Raw genomic sequence first — 17,138 nt, 5'->3', positions numbered from 1 at the left:
TCAAAATAATGATCAATGGTCCTGCTGCAGATGTACCAGGCCTGGGGTGGCATGGTTTATGATGGTTGTGAGACGTATTGGTATAAGACAAATGTCAGTGTGAGCTGGCAAGAAAGTACTATCATATCGTATTGTATCGTATTTCCCTAAGTAGGCCTAACAGAAAATACTCAAGGACAAAGAGCACCTAAAAAGAAGCATCTGGTTGTGGCTCTGGATGAAAACACCATCTTATCCTGGACCTGGGACACCTGTGGTGGGCATTCCTGTCACCATTTTACCATTTGATTTTAATCACATACTATTTGCTACCAGAACGAAAATCTGCAAAGCAAGACAGACCTCTAGTGGACAAAAGGAGGGTAGAACATATTAAAAAGGCAGCAAGTTGCCATCATCTATCTGTGTCAAATCAATCAACCTTCAACTTGTGGACATAATCACCACCTGTCCCCTGTAAGGACCACCTTCAGAGGCTGGCCTCTTCCAAGTGGGACCAGAGACAAGGACCACACAACCCCGAGTTGGACATTTGACGAAGATACATGGCATGCCCAATAGATTTTGAGATGCTGTGTGTTAAATCGGCCATCCTCCGAGGGGCAAATGTGCCCAGAGAGTTTCATGGCAATCTGTTGTTATCAAACTGGCCGGGCTGAGCCACACAAACATAGATAGATTTGATAGATGTGGTTTTACTGAATCAGCGGACTGATGTGTGGGTTACCAAGGAAGGAGAGAGGCAAGCCATCAAAGAAGGGATAAAACCTCCATTATAACTACTTTACCATTCCTATAGAGCATCGCAGCGGAAGTGGATTCCTGGGGTCACTTAATATTCCCCATTCATTTTTCGCCATAGACTTTTACAAATATATTTATAACAATTATGTTAAGCCTCGAACCAAGCCATCCAGGATGGAGGTGAATCATATATCAAATAATGTAATATTAAAATATGTTTTCACATAGGATCAAAGGTTATATGATCATGATTCACCTCCATCCTGGATGGCTTGGTTCGAGGCTATGGCGAAAATGAATGGGGAATATTAAGTGACCCCAGGAATCCACTTCCGCTGCGATCCTCTATAGGATCTTATTCCTAGGAGGATTGTATAGAAATATAGAACATTTGGTCAAATATCATACAAAAAGTAATGACATGAAATCGTATGTAGTTATCAGAGGGAGATAGGCAAGCCATCAAAGAAGGGATAAAACCTCAACTACTTTACCATTCCTATACAATTATTTTTTATACAATTTATACAATATTTCTTTTATGTGCATATATCATTATATAAAGATTTGGATGACATGGTGATTCAATTTGAGCAGATGGGTTACCCAGCCAGAACAGCACAAATTGATATAAGTTCAGTGGTAGTTCAGCGAGAGCAAATGGGCTGTTGCAACTATAATAACTATTGCAACTATAACTACTTCAAGTAACCATATTTTCACCTGGCAAGTTATAATGTTGTCTTAATTGTAGACTAGTCCACGTATGGTATCGTGATGCCCCAAATGCCTTAAAAACAAGGTTCCAAACAGCCCAAAATATACTGATTGGAGTCTTGCTTGGCACCTTACCGCTTAACTATGAGGCACAAATATGACCCCGTACCTTATCACTATTTAAGCATTTGGTGGCTCATGGTAGCTGACAGAGTACAGCATCTTGCAATGGGCCTGGTGTCTTAAGATTACTGAATTTCCCCCTTGGGATAATAAAGGTATCTATCTAAGATATCTGCACCATCAATTCCTGGCACTGCTTTGTTGGACCTACTGCACATTCCATTGTTAAATCCTACACCGCTAAGATAAAGGTAAAGATATGTACCTGACAAAATACTTCCTAAACATCAAGGATGTCCACACACCAGAGGCAGCTCCACAAATTTGGCCCTAAAAAAGGGTTCAAATTCGTTCTCCTGCTATACCACTAACATGTGGAACGCCCTACCGAAAGCCTTAAAGGAGTGTAAATCCCTAACTTCCTTTAAAATCGGTCTGAAATGTCACTTACAGGCGGCTGCTGCTCGAAACTTGTAATAGACAAAGCCTATACTTATACCTCCCCTTTTCCACTGTAAATATATTTTATTTATGTTCTTATTTTTTTTTTCTGTTTTACAATTGTTTTTTTCTTTTTAGCTATTGATGATATCCTCTGCATAGTACTGTGTTCTAACCGTCTGTCATTCAATGTTATATGAGATACATAAGGTGTATATGTAAATAAGCCGAAAGGCTTTCTTGGTTCTCCTTTTAGTTGACTGTGTACCAGTGAACTGTACTGTCACGAAAAACATTTTCCTATGCAAACTTCTAATAAAGTCTTCAATCAAAAAGACTTTCTTACCTTCCATGTTGAGGTGTTTCAAAACAAGCCAAGAGATAGAATTAACATAACATATACAGTAACATCATAATGTATGACAAAATAACTTAGCATATTTGATGACAATCTTGAATTCAATAACAAAAAATAAATTATGGTTTCACAGTTCTGTGTGTCGGTCTTGTGTGTCTGCGGATCTCACAAACCAAATGTCTTTTCTTGTGCATGCTGCCGACCAAGGATCCCTGAATCCCAATCCCTGAATATGTTTCACAACCATCAAAGACAGATGTTATTCTGGTGAATTTATAACCACAGATCAACCCCTTTACCCTCCAGTTATGGTTAGACATAAGGAAAACAAGTGGCGGAAGACTCACACACAGAAAAACTGTAAGGACTCTTCAGACAGAAAAAGGGTTTTCTTTATGCTCAGTGCTCTAGTGCAGAATGTGCTGGACAAACATCATCCTTGCCTTATGAAATTATTTATACAAATGTTAAACTTATATACAGGGTATATTTTAATTGTAGGCTATAACACGTCCAGGTCATTATATGTGGTGCTATAATGTCGTCCACCAACACACAACTTGGGACAGTTCTTTTTTGAAGCGGTGAAAACCGCTTCCAATGAGTGGCTTTGTGTGTATCACGCCCATATATGGTGATTTTAGTCCAGAATGAACAGGCTTTTTCAAAAACAGAATGTCCGTTTAATTACCATATATGGTCACTCCAGGCCAGAATGAACAGGTTTTTCCTGTCCCGTACGTGCAAAATATCAGTCCAGAATGAATAGGCTTTTTCAAAAAGCAAAATGTGTGTCCCATGTCCATATATGGTCATTTCAGATCAGAATGAAATAGGCTTTATCTTTTTTTTTTTTTTTTTTTTTAACTTTTTTTTTTATCCCACGATTTTTGTAACCCATTTTTTCACCCGGTGCCAATTGCCTAAGCTGTGATCCCAGTAGAGCCCAGGATCACAGCTTAGGCAATTGGCACCGGGTGAAATAGGCTTTATCTGTCCTGTACGTCCAGAATATGTGTGCGGTGTCCCTCCCGGTCAGATGAATGGATACTTTGAGGATTGGTCAAGCTTCACATGATAATTTGGCCTTCAGGTTTTAAATATAGTAGGCCGAGTTGAAAAATGTAGTAGGCCACAAAGATAACAGGGCCAGATAACAGACCTAGGAAACTGAAATAATTATAGAGGAATGCAGTTGACAAACAACTAAGAGACCAGCAAGCAGGATTTTTTATATATTCTTTTAAAACCTATTATACCGGCTGTCATACCGGCTCTCCAGACAATTCTATACTAAGATTCACCGCTTCACTTCGAACCGAGGTTTGATTTTTTTTAAAGATTTGTTTTGGGGCTTTTATGCCTTTATTGGATAGGACAGTAGACTGACAGGAAATGGGGGGAGAGACGGGTAGTGACATGCGGCAAAGGTTGTCCGGATTGGGAATCGAACCGGCGACGCCGCCAGGCATCAATGCCTATGAGGCTGGACCAGTAGGCCAGCGGGCACCCCTTGGGACAGTTCTTAAATGGATGAATCTCGTCCATCGAGCCCACACCAGTAGCAGTATTATTAGTTCTTTATTGACACGCTCTTTGCCACCTCCGCCCTACTTTCACCCAGAAGCGTTGTTCAAACTTTACATTTAGTCATCTCTGGGAATAGCTGAGAGTCCTTTTGAATTCTTGTAAATAAATACTTTTGGAAATATTCAACTTTTTCAAATGTTTATTTTAGGCCATGACATTCGTCAGGTTTGCTGCTAGGCCTGCAACAACAAGGAACCAACTTGGGAGAGTTCCAGAATGGATGACGTTGTGATCTCAATGTTCACTGACAAGCTCATGGAACACAAACCCACACTGTTTCTCCAGGAACAGTGGCCGCCTAGTTAATATTATTTGTTTTCAGAAGCTGTATATTGAATATATGTTCTATATGAGGCTCCTTTATACGTCATACATCATACAATTCTATCTGAAAGGAAGACAAATGGATCACATGCTGCACAGTATAATTTTGAGTTGAAGACATTTTATATCATCAGGGGTAATTTTGACTGTGTGCGTTCTGTCCCTTTAGAGCAGATATTCCGGTAGGTCCTTCTTATAGGAATAAGAGGTCTGAGCACCGGCTTTCTGGACGCTGAATCCTGCCACCTGATTGGCTCTCTTGGCCATCTCCTCCAGCTGCATTGTAGGATAATGGGCCATGTAGAATGCCATTGCTCCAATAAAGCTGTCTCCGGACCCTGTGGTGTCTACCGCTGTGACCTCCGCCGCAGGTATGTGATGCATGGTGGTCTCCTGTGCCTTTAGCACCACACAGCCTTGTTCCCCCAGGGTGATGATCACCGAGCCGCAGCCTCGCCCCAGCAGCTCCTGGCCCGCCTGATGGGCGTCCTTCACACTGGAGGCCGGGACTCCTGTCAGAAGCTCTGCCTCAGTCTCATTACAGCAAAACACATCAGAGTACCTGTAGAAATCCGAATCGAGGTCGGCAATGGCCGGCGCCGGGTTGAATATGGTCTTCACGTTGTTGCCCCGTGCCATGCGTAGAGCCTGCAGGGACGCCTCTGGGCTGATCTCCAGCTGGCACGCCAACACCTTTGACCGCCGGAGGGCAGGCAGAACCTGCTGCAGCTCATCACTGCCCAGCAGCATGTTAGCACCAGCCACAATCACAATGACATTCTTGCCTTCGTCACTGACGATAATGGTGGCAGTTCCTGTGGCTGCCTCAGAGGCCCGACAAACAAAGTCTGCATGAACGCCGTTGTCTTTGAAGTTCTGGATGTATGCGTCTCCATATGAGTCTTGACCGACCTTGCCGACCATAATGGCCCTGGCCCCCAGTCTTGCAGCCTGTATGCATTGGTTGGCCCCTTTGCCGCCAAATGTAGTGAAGAACTTGTGGCCGTGGAGAGTTTCCCCTTCCTTTGGTAGCCTAGGTGCCCAGCTCACAAGGTCAGTGTTACAGGATCCCACCACCATGACATCAAAACACTCCTCAGCCATGACCGTAATAAAGCGTGTTTTAATAAGCTGATCAAGTAGCATTCCCTTTATTCTCCACAGTTCTTATCTCGCTAACGCATCATTGAGATATGATGTCATCCTCGAATCACTATAATTGGTTGTTGATTCAGCCTACAGCCATGTTGTTTGACAGGCAATGAACATTGGTAGCCACAGCCTAATTGCTATACTGCTAGCACAGTATATATAGCCTACCCATCGTCAGAGTACTTTAGTACCAATTATCAGAATAATATTTGGAGGCCTATGCATACGCCAAATGTGAAGCCGATTGTTAGATGAACGGTTGTCCAGAAATACATTGACAAATCTCTGTATCTGTGTCTGTGTCCCTTTTATGGCCATATATGGAAATCCCTGGTGCTGTCAGGACATCATAGTCCTGACAAGACTGGCCTCCAAAGGCTATAATTGGGCTATGACACCAAGTATACTCTGACTTTGGGTACACTAGGTATTGCATATGGGAATATTCCAAAAGCATGATGTAATAGACTGGCCTCCAACGGCTATGGAAAATGGGTTCTGCACTAAGTACTCTGACAACGGGTACAACGGGTATTGCAAAACTAAAGAGGGATGTGTTTCCAACGGGCAACATAATCAATATAGATGTGCAATAGCCATTATCAGAGTACCTGGAGGCCAGTCCCCTTTTCCACTGACATGGCCCAATACCACTCCACACCGCCCACTTGTGCCAGGCTTTCCCTCTACAAGGACCTGGGTGGTGTGAAAGTGGTACTAAACGTGGTACTAAAAAGTATCCACTCCAGAGTATGTCTGTTCCATTTGTCACCGGGGGAAACTTCCTCCAACGCAAAGACAATGTGTTGAAGATGTGCACTTCAATCTGATCCCTGTTGTTCAAGTAGCTGTTGACTCCTCCAACAAATGAGTACAGCTTGTGTCCGACTACCACAGCAGCATGGAAGGAATTGTCAGGTCCTCCTTTCAGATGTATCGTCCAGTGAAACATTTCACACAAAGGTTTAATTTACAAGATACATAGCTCATAAAGCAACAAATTAGACTGTTGGAACACGTTGCTGAATGACATTTTGTTTACAGAACATCTACTTTTAAAGGGCTATGGTTGTGATGTCATTGCATGATGATGTAATTATGTTGAATATCTGATGGAAGGATCCATCCAGACCAGATAGAGTCCTGGTGGATCCCAGTCAACAAAGTATAGAGGGTTTAAGCGTCTAATCTGCTGTCATGATTACATCAGCGTTGAAGTGATGACTTAACACAATGAGGCAGATTAGGTCTTCTAAATCCTAACAGTTTTCTGAAGAAAAGAAAAACGAATGTTAGTTGAGTTTGATGTCCAAAATGGCGGCCGAACCAACTCGAGAGTGGAGCGAGGAGCATCTCAAAAATGACGATTTGGGCAAAAAGGACATCATCAAGTTCATTCAGGACAACGCAGCACACTCGTTTCTTGTGGAGCACAAGTTGATGGGAAATATAAAGAATGTTGCCAAAACGGCTACTAAAGATCAACTGATTGAAGCTTACACCGAGTTGTTTAATTGCAAGAGGTTCAAAGGCACTGATCCAGTTGAAGACGTTTCTGAGCAGCTTAAGGCTGTGAAAGTGGAAGATAAACCCATCGAAGTCAAACAGGAGGTTTATGAGGGCCCACCCAGGTTCACCAAGTCCGTGCTGAAGAAAGGCGACAAGACCAACTATCCAAAGAAAGGTGAAACTGTGAGTTGCTGGTACACTGGAAGCTTGGAGGACGGAACCGTGTTCGACACCAACATTCCCTCAGCGGCCAGAAAGAAGAAGCAGAGCAAGCCTCTCAGGTTCAAGATCGGCATGGGACTCGTGATCAGAGGATGGGATGAGGGCATCCTAACGATGAGCCGGGGAGAAACAGCCAGACTGGAGATTGAGCCAGAGTGGGCCTATGGAAAGAAGGGTGTTCCTGACTCAAAAATCCCCCCCAACGCAAAACTAATTTTTGAGGTGGAGCTTGTGGCTGTGGATTAGCAGAACAAGCTTCTCCAGCATGCAATACACAAAGGTGGAGGAAGGTTGTCACTAGGTGGTCATGCTTGAAAGATAAAGAACTTTTTTTATTTTTTATTTTGATATAAGTCCCTCTCACAGCATTATGCAAGTAGAGAATATCTCTTGTATACTGCTTACATACCTACACACTCAGGCAAGCATTGGAGCACTGAGGCACCACTCATAACATAATCTGTCAGTCCCTGTCATAGAGCTGCATGAGGACAGGCAAAGCCAGTGGCAGGGTGACAGCCATACAGGGGGAGCCCTCGTGCCACTAGAGACTGGGCCTCTGCTTTACATGATGAAGGAATGTTCTCTAAATCAGTGTACCATTCACCTGGAGTGCTGTGGGAATGTCATTGAGAATGTTTTAGATCAGTGGTTTGGTTTTCAACCCTTTTCGGACGGACCACAATTTGATGAGAATTAGCCTCTCAGAGTCAGACCCATATTTTGTTATTGTCCACAAGTCCATGCTGTATTGATGTGGTACATAGGACTAGGAGAGATAGGCAAAGGTTGATCAAAATAACAATAACAATTCTTCTACATTCTCTAATTATATAGAAAAAAAACTTCTGGTACATTTAGTAATACAGATGTTTAACAATAATACAGTGTTACCTTTTAACAAGAACAACAGGGAGAGGCTCAGGTAGAAACTTTGAAATTTAGACCACTTTGAAATTTAGAATTGTATTTAATTACAACTACTTTAGATTTTAGGTTGGTTACCACTAGAGGTAGTAATGTGTTCATACTACCTCACACAACTTCCTGACGCACTGCTGTTTGTAGGACTTGTCATGGAGAGGTCTGGGGTCCTTCATTTTGTCAGACATTCCAAGTCCTCCAAACAAGCCGTTACGATGTACTCCAACGCTGCTCTTATGATTTAAACCCACTCCACTAGAGATCAAGTTCATAAGATAACTTTACAACATGGGTCCAAACAAATCCTTGATTAAACAGTGTAAATAAATACATATTTTTGAGCGGTGGTAAACCGCTCCATAGAGTGGCTGGGTGTGTGTCTGTAGCCTTTTTCCTCAGCGTTTTGCCATAGCAAAACGTGTGTGTGTGTAGTATAGCCTGTACATCCTAGACTCAAATCCTAGTCTGAAGACGTTATGCAAGCACGACCATCGCTCACTTCACATTGGGTGTGATTTTTTTATACAATTTTATTGCCAGACCCATGAAATGGGTAGGCCTACATAAGCAAATGTCTGTCGGTCCGGGTTTTCTATATAAAGGGTATATATGATGATGACATGATGATGACATGCCTACAAAAGGCATGATGTCATAAATGATGATGACAGACAGGGGGTCTGGCACAACCAGGTTGACCTGGTCTAGTTTTTATACATAATGATAATTGTCTGCTATGGGGTTTTGTGAGAGTTACATACCGAGCACCAAAGAAGGTGGTTTTCCTCTCAGGGGTCCCAGACTGGGGTTTGTTCATGGTGAGCCTTATATAAGAGGGTTGTGACCCTTTACTGTAAATAAATGAAACCATAACTGATGAACAATGGTTACAATTAAACATTTATGCGCAAATACGTACACCACATACTTGTGATCAGGGATTTATCAGCTAAAAGAAAACGTTGCAAAGTAAATTATGACGATGTTTTATGCATTTATAAGGCTTCTAAAAACATCAAAAATACCATATGTAGTGGCATCCTAATATCCTAGTATACTTTCCAGCTTAATGCAAGACAACTTCATGAATATGGCAAATACAAATGCTCATTATTATCTGTGAGCAACTTCACTGTGATTTAGGCACCAATGTTAACGTTCCCTCATGCACAAATACCTGTAGAAATGTTAAACTGTGAGTCTGACTCATTTGCAAGCCCATTTGAGTTTAAGAGTGTGCGCTAAACTGCATTAACTCAAACTCACCTCTGGGTGGCACACATGCTCCGTCTACTTGGATCAGCCACCCGCATAAACCCCCCTCCCCCTATGAAGAACATTCTCAGGGGGCCATAGACTGTAGGATAGAACACAGTAGACTATGCAGTCAGGAGAGACAAAAAAAAAAAAACAGAGCAAAAAAATAAAAGCAGAAATCTGTCTGATAAAATGATTTGTATTAAACAATCCGGAGCGGCATATAATTCTGGTTAAACGGCATCATTTCTAACCGAAATGAGACTTGGGTAAGCACATTATTTTTGAAATCTGATGTTTAAACTATATTAAATAGGTAGGGCCCTATAGGTGAATAATAAGGTGATGACATTTGTGATCATAAACATTTACATTTGGATTGAAAACAAGTATTTAAGTATTTGATTTTAAAAGCCTATTGACCTATACTTTCATTTTGTTCAAAACCAGTTTGTTTGTAGTAATAGTTGTACTATTGTACTTCAAATAATGCATCACTTTTCACTTGGTGCTCTGGTTTCCCCCTAGGATTCCCCTAGTGCTCACTCTTCCGAGGTCGGGTGCCCACATTTCACTAGTGCCCATTTCCCCCAGTGTCCACTCTGTTTTGGTGCCAAAATGTCCCTAGTGTCTGTGAAATGTGCCCACAAAAAAGTAAAAAGAGCAGTTAGTATAAGTAGAACTCATGCAGTGTAAAGTCCTGAGTGTTATGATGGTTCCATAATCGATGTACAGTCTTTCAGACTTCAGAGACTGAGTGAACAATAGTGATTCTACTGTGCAGATATGGTGATGCTGCGTGTGTCATCGTAGGGAACCAGGTATAATAGGACCTTATCCAGTTTCTACACGGAACAAAATATTGGGAACACACAAAATGGCGACCTCCTTGCTTCGGTTAGGACGACTTGGTTCTCTCAAGGTAATTAGTCCTTTATTATCCCACAAAACTTTCGTTTTTTAGTATGACATGTAATATATTCACATCATTAATATCTGGTTATTTTTCTGCATCGAAAGACACCGGGTATTTTTTGTGGGACGCGAGTCGTATCCTTACTGACCCTGAAGCCAGGTCGCTAAGGTAGCTGAACAGAGCTAAATTAATGTCACATGGATCATTTTATACAACATTTCTGAGTATACTATAGTAAGCGAAAAATAAACTAACAAACCATTTTGTCAGTAAACGCAGGTGACAGCTGTTGCTAAAAAAGATCAATAACGATGAGTCTTTTAATCAAAACATAGCCGCTAACAATAGCTGTTCCGCCCTTTACTACAGTAAACCCCAAAGCAGGCAGATATTGATGCTGGTGATGCATAGAGAGTAGAGATAACAACAGTAGGCTAGTTGCTCACTGCTAGCCCGATATAATGAACTATTATGAAGTATCTTTCCTTGCTTTACTGAAAAATACCTCCCTCGAGGTCTTGAAATATTACTTTTCATCCCCCCACCCACACATCTAATTTCAGCATTCAAAGCATCATCAAGAATATTAAGGATTACCTAAGAATTTGGTGCGGTGGTGGTAGTTTTCTCTATTTTCCTCTTATTGTAAGCTGCTTTTCAGTGTTCTCTGACTTCTTCGTCCACATAACTGTGTTATAACTGGTACAAAACTCCTCTCTTCTACAGTGCCTCCAGCGTGAGAGCTGGGGCATCTTGAGAAGTCCTTCTGCTGCGGCACTCTGCACCAAAGCAGGTGGGCCCACTACCACATCACCCAAGAAGGCTAAAAAGACAGCAAGTAAGGCTCTTCCGTATTTTTCAATTCACATTAAAAAATTGGTTAACGATGATGTTTTACTTCCTATCTTCCTTACCCCGGCCTTTTTCCTCTTTGTTTTTCATGTTTTAAGTGTTTCAAAATATTAACGATATATTGGAAATATGTGTGCTAATGTTAATGCTAAATGAATAATCCCTTTTCTTACAGTTCCGAAGCCAGTCCAGTTCAATAACTATGTCATAAGGTTTTTAAATTGCTTTTCCTTGAAATGGTTCAAATTAACCCTTCCCTCATTAATAACAGTGACTGTGAATTTGTCCAGTAATATCAGAAAATATATGAGATTGGTAACGAATAAATTGTGTTAAAGGACAACTCTGCACTAAATAACATCTAGGCTCATTTCCTTACTTAAATTGATCCCAAATGACTGTCTGTGGTGTCTATTAGGCAGCCAGAAATGCCCCTGTTGTCCAGTTTCTCCAGCAGACGCTGGGGAATGACAACTAATAATAGTTATAATTTCTTAGTCTGGAGTTGTCCTTTAAGTAATTCCCTCTGACTATTTAGTTTGCAGGTCAGCCTCTAATTTATATAAAGATACTTGAGACCTCTAATGATTTCCGGTGTAAAACACAAGTTGGCTAAAAAACGAAATGTTTTAAATTAGTTTGATGCTTGCTTTTGAAATGTCAAATACTGTATGTAATTTAATACATTAGCAGTGACTAATGAATAGCTAAAATAATTACAATAATCAAATCGGCAAACAAAATAAGAGGCAAATCTATGACAGGGCTTTGTTTCTAACTCTTTATGCAACATCAATCACTGCCAATGTAAATGATTGTAATGATGATTTAACTCCTCTTCCATCTACCACTTCCCTCAGCCATAGAGGCTCAAGATGAGAGAGCGTCCCTGCTAGCCTACAAGACCGCAGTTGCCTTTCCAGTCAGGCTTTCAGCCCCTGGATTTTCCCCAACACAAGCTCTAGGTGAAACCAAACCAGTGGATAGTCCTGCCATTCCTGACACGGTAGTAGCTACAGCTGCAGCAACAGCTACTGCAGAGCCAGCCGTCTCTGCTGCTGCCTCTGGCTCCACAGAGGCTGCTGTGGCTGAGGCATCAGTTGAGACATCTGTAGAGAGCACAATTGAAGCTGCACCATCTGTATCTCCAGCTGAAGAGGTAGTAGTGAGTGAAACCGTCCCTGCTGATTCTCCGGCTACACAAGAGGCCTTGCCAGTGGTAGAGTCATCAGCGCCAATCACAGAGCCTGCTGTCAATGCTGCCTCTGAAATCCCAGCTACAGAATCTGTGGCAGAAACCGCCCCCGGGGTTGTCGCTGAAGCCCCCGTAGAAGCAGCTGCAGAGGCTGTGGTGGAAACTGAAGCCCCCATAGAGGCTGCTGCCAAAGCCCCCATAGAAGAAGCCACTGCAGAGGCTGTGGCGGAAGCTGAATCCCCTGTAGAAGCCACTGCAGAGGTTATAGCTGAAGCCCCTGTAGATGCCGCCGCAGAGGCTGTGGTTGAAGCTGCCCCAGCTGAAGTCACTGCAGAGGCTGAGACTGAAACCTTAGTAGAACCAGCTGCAGAGGCTGTGGTTGAAGTTGTTGAACCTGCCCCAGTTGAAGCGGCTGCTGAGGTTGTAGCTGAAGCTACTCCTCCAGTAGAGAGTGCTGAGGAGTTGGTGGACCCCGCTCCAGTGATGACTGAAGCTGCAGGAGAGGCACTGCAGGCAGAGGCCCCAGCTACCGGTGAACCAGTAACAGCATCTGAAACGGCACCAACAGAAACCCCGCTTGTAGTCGATTCCGCCCCTGAAATAGTCGATGCCGCTCCCACCGCCACTGAACCCATGTTGGCAGCTAGTCCCGAAACCCCCGAGTCAGAGAGCATTCCAGCTGCAGCGTCCGCTACAGCCGATACAACCACAGCCTCTTCTGCTTCCGCCGAGCCTACTGAACCCTCAGTGGACGGAACATCGTCCTCATCCTCCAGTGACTCCGATTCTGACTCGGATTCAGATTCTGATGACGAAAAGTCTTCTGAAGTGAAGACATCGGCTCCATCAAAGACTCCTGCACCAGAGAAGATGGAGGTTGCCACAAAGGAAGAAGCTGTGGTTCAGGCTGTTGCAACAGAAGTAAAAGAAGAGATAGGTGAAGTACTGCAGGAGGAGGTGACACCACCAGCATCTGAAGCTACTCAGGCTGCCCCCGCAGCTGAAGCTGTGCTGGAGGCAACACCAGCAGCAGTGTCCCCGGAACCAGTTGAAGCTACTATGGAGGCCACTAGTGAAGAAGCAGCCCCCAGTGGGAGTTCTGAAGAGTTGGTCGACTCTGCCCCTCAACTCTCCACTGCCACAGAAGAGACCATTGCAGAAGCTGCTCCAGAAGTTGACACAGATACCACAGAAATTGTGGCTGATGCTGCCGTAGAAGCCACTCCAGTTGTGACTGCGGAGGCCACGCCGGTTGGCGAAGCTCTCGTAGAAGCTGAAGCTCCTGCCGAGGCCCCAGTAGAAGCCGCAGAGCCTGCCCCTGAAGCCCCTGTTGAAGCTGTTGTTGAAACGGAAAGTGTGCCCGTTGCAGAAGCCACCACAGAGCCTATTGCAGTGGAAGCACTTACAGATACCCCAGTAGAAGCTGCCGCTGAAGCTGAAGCCCCTGTAGAAGCTGCCCTGGCTGAAGCCCCGGCTGCAGAATCTGCCGCCGAGGTTGAAGCCCCTGTAGAAACCGCTGCAGAGCCTGTGGCTGAAGCTGCCCCAGCTGATGCCTCCGCTGAGGTTGTAGCTGATGCGGCTGCTGAGGTAGTAGCTGAAGAAGCTGCCCCAGCTGAAGCGGCTGCTGAGGTAGTAGCCGAAGCAGCTGCCCCTGTAGAGAGCGCTGATGAGCTGGTGGACCCCGCTCCGGTCATAACCGAGGCTGCAGGAGAGGAGCTGCAGGCAGAGGCCCCAGCTGAGCCCGAACCGATTGAAACGTCTGAGGGTACACACTACTTATCCACCCCCAAATCCTTTCTTTACCTCCACACACTTTTCTATGGATCTTTAAAACTCCACAGATGACCATATTTCTTAGTCTATTCCTCATTCCACTTGTACTTTTAATGTTAAAGTGTTAACCATTTCTGCTACCTCACATAGATGCTTTTGCTCACACCTTTTCTCTTCATCTTTATCATGCTTTGGTGCTGCTGTTGCTGGCCGGCTCCATACTGTTCCACATTTACTCTCAGGACTGTAAAATCCCCAGTGTGAATGTAACTGTTGAGTGTAAAATTGGTCATTTGGGTCAATTTGTATACTCTCAAGAGTTACATTCACAGTTACATTTACTGTGTCGTCTACTCTGTTCTAATACATTCCCTTGTTGCATGAAGCTGGAATAGTGCATGCGATGTACCTCAGCTGGGTTTACTTTCTTCCTGCATCCTTGTTCTGCATACATGTTGCATTTGCCAACATCCCATTCCTTGCATATCGTCTTGCTTTTGCATCCTTCAGTACTAATCTCTTGGGACAGATTGTTTTATTTGCATGAAAGTAAAAAAAGAAATGTAACTGATGATAGATTCCCAGATTGGCAAGACTCTGATGTACTCAGCATCCTCATCTCTCTTCATCTCATGGGTGTGAATGTTTTGAGGAAGTCATGACATTATGGTGCACAGTGAGACTGGCTAACATCAGCATATAAATACTAATCCTGCTTGCATTTTACGCCCCCTACTTTTGAGACATCGCTCGTGTTTATCTCTTATCTCTGTTGCCCCTATGTGCTTTTTTCTTCCCATAGCCATCCACTCTCCTGAGTGTTTTTGCATATATAATTTGTGATCATTTGTTGCCGCTCATTGCCCCATTTGTATGAAATATGTTCTTTGTTTGAAGCTCACAGGATCCTGTGCAAATATTAAGCTTACAGGTTGCAACTTCGGTATTGAGTTGTAGTGTGCAAGTTAATGCTATTGTTACTGGTACGGTTACAGTGCACATGATCATGATAAGGTTACAGTTCCAGTTGGGACCATCTTAAATCTTCCCTGAGACTGACAACGGAGGAACAGAAGCTGGGAGTGAATGGAGATCGGAGGGGATGATGTATTCCAGGAAGTAGTATTACACACTTAGCCAGATAACAAATAATACTTCACAAATTAACATCTGAATTTCTGTTTATAAAATGCAGTATATGTGTGACCGATTCCATAGACGATAATTGATTTACTCCCAACAAGTCCATGGTACTGAGCTACTGAGTTGTATTTCACATTTATCTGGCTAACGGTGTAATCGTTCATCTTGGAATAACCTCCCTCCCTCCCTGTCGGCCTTGTTAACGTCACCAGTCATATGTTTCCTTTCTGTCTATCTTTCACTCAGAAACTTTGGGGTTCTGGTTGTGCATGTCATGAGATTAATGAAATTGTCTTAAATGTGTGTTTAAATGGCCTTTAATGTGTGGCTTCTTTAATGGTTGTGGAAAGTTTTATTCTCTGTCCTACCAAGTTGATCACAAGTTTACTTTACATTGTAGCATGTTTGGAACGTTTCCCGCCTGTTTTCTTCAAGTTAGTGTTAAACGTTGGATTGCCTTTTTTATCACAAATAGCATTTGTTTTAAACTGTTTACTCAAAGACATGGGAGCACTTTGTTTTTCAGTGCAGTGAACCCATGCACACTATATGATTTATGATTTGCTACGCCTTTTAAAAATAATTTCACGCGAGCTTTTTCTGGCATTGTTTCATTACAATGGGCTGGCTCTCTAACTGGCTGCGAGCAAGTTAACCTCCTCGTGCTTTCCCCTCACAAACTCAGTTCCTCAGGCTTTTCACACCAGCATGTCTACAGACTCTGTTGGAGGGGGGAATAGGAAATGCCCCACCGTAAACTAAACCTTTGTCAACACGTGTGAATATTGAAATCTCCTCTGGCCTTTAAAGGCCTTATCAGCTACTGACAAATTGAGCTGGGGAAATAGGGCATCATCACCTTCTTTTTTTTATTGCTACATCGAGTCCTTTGTTGTTCAGCAAACTTCATGCCCCCCCCCCCCCCCCCCCCTCACGCAATAGGGAGATATATAGATATATATATATTCTTTTTTTTGTTGATAAGCAGTGTCAAGGATACAGAATAAAACTAATTTCTACATTCAGGCTAACCTATTTGACGTTTTCTTTGATAACCAGGGGCATTTTTGACGCATGCTACCAGATTCAGGTTTCTAACACCTCTTTGTTTTCCCTCTCCTCCTCCACCCTCCACAGAAGCTGCTGCGGCGGCAGCTCCCCCAGAGCCCGAGGAGCCGTTCGACAACAGCACGTATAAGAACCTCCAACATCACCACTATACCCCCTTCACCTTTGTTGACATGGACCTGGAGATGGCCAAGTACCGCCTGCCACAGCCCTCCTCCAGACAACCACCCGCGCCCTGAATTTAGAAGAAGTAAAAGCAGAGATGGCATGTGGGGCATCGGGACACAAATCGCCCCCCTCACAGATACCCTTCTTGTTTTAATTAGAATGATGGTGATAATGTTGTCCCCTACTCTCTGGTATCATTGCTCCCTTCCCCGCCCTCCTCAGATTTGCTTGTAATTCTAATGTCATTAAAAGATGTGTTATATATATATATATATTATTAAAGTACACAAATAAGAAATGAAGTCTTTCTTTATGGTGGTTCGGTGCTGTTATTGTTGTCTCCTAAGGAGGAATAAGCTTATAACAGCAATAGGCAAAGATCAAACGTTTCTTTTATGCTGCTTTTCTGCCTCAGGGGGGTCATTTGAATAGCGCTGAGCGCGCAAGTGGTTTATCTACGTTCTATTTTAATGATTCCAATTTTGACTCCGAGCCTTGCCTGCGCAGCACATTATGGCCTAATTATCACCGGCTATAAGCAGTATTTTATAAGAAAACAATCTGGATGTAGTCCGTTGTTTGTGTACTGGCATGAGAGAGCATTGGGGAAATGCAGAGATGGTGGTCTAAAATGTGATTCATAACGTTTCTCTTTTTTACTT

The 17,138-nt window shown here is 43.2% G+C and overlaps 3 protein-coding genes across 3 annotated transcripts; 2 read left to right on the top strand and 1 right to left on the bottom strand.

The window, feature by feature from the left end:
• Positions 1-4,462: 4,462 nt before the first annotated feature.
• Positions 4,463-5,401, bottom strand: LOC308307298 (ribokinase-like; the record flags this gene model as incomplete). The annotated part of the gene is made up of 1 exon (XM_080752485.1): positions 4,463-5,401. The coding sequence occupies one exon, from the start codon at positions 5,399-5,401 to the stop codon at positions 4,463-4,465; it is 939 nt and encodes a 312-aa protein (XP_080608611.1).
• Positions 5,402-6,763: 1,362 nt separating this feature from the next.
• Positions 6,764-7,497, top strand: LOC308307827 (peptidyl-prolyl cis-trans isomerase FKBP3-like; the record flags this gene model as incomplete). The annotated part of the gene is made up of 1 exon (XM_080753131.1): positions 6,764-7,497. One exon carries the CDS (start codon positions 6,764-6,766, stop codon positions 7,424-7,426), a length of 663 nt encoding a protein of 220 aa, XP_080609257.1. The 3' UTR covers positions 7,427-7,497.
• Positions 7,498-10,229: 2,732 nt separating this feature from the next.
• Positions 10,230-16,743, top strand: ndufv3 (NADH:ubiquinone oxidoreductase subunit V3). Its single transcript, XM_080752705.1, has 4 exons — positions 10,230-10,283; positions 11,004-11,115; positions 11,990-14,089; positions 16,378-16,743. Exons 1-4 carry the CDS (start codon positions 10,239-10,241, stop codon positions 16,545-16,547), a joined length of 2,427 nt encoding a protein of 808 aa, XP_080608831.1. The 5' UTR covers positions 10,230-10,238; the 3' UTR covers positions 16,548-16,743.
• The last annotated feature ends 395 nt before the right edge of the window (positions 16,744-17,138 follow it).

The sequence above is a fragment of the Nannobrachium achirus genome (assembly GCF_963921795.1).
Source record: "Nannobrachium achirus genome assembly, chromosome: 22".
Classification (NCBI taxonomy): Eukaryota; Metazoa; Chordata; class Actinopteri; order Myctophiformes; family Myctophidae; genus Nannobrachium; species Nannobrachium achirus.
Note: the sequence above shows the minus strand (reverse complement) of the source record. Positions and strands in the feature narration are given on the sequence as shown.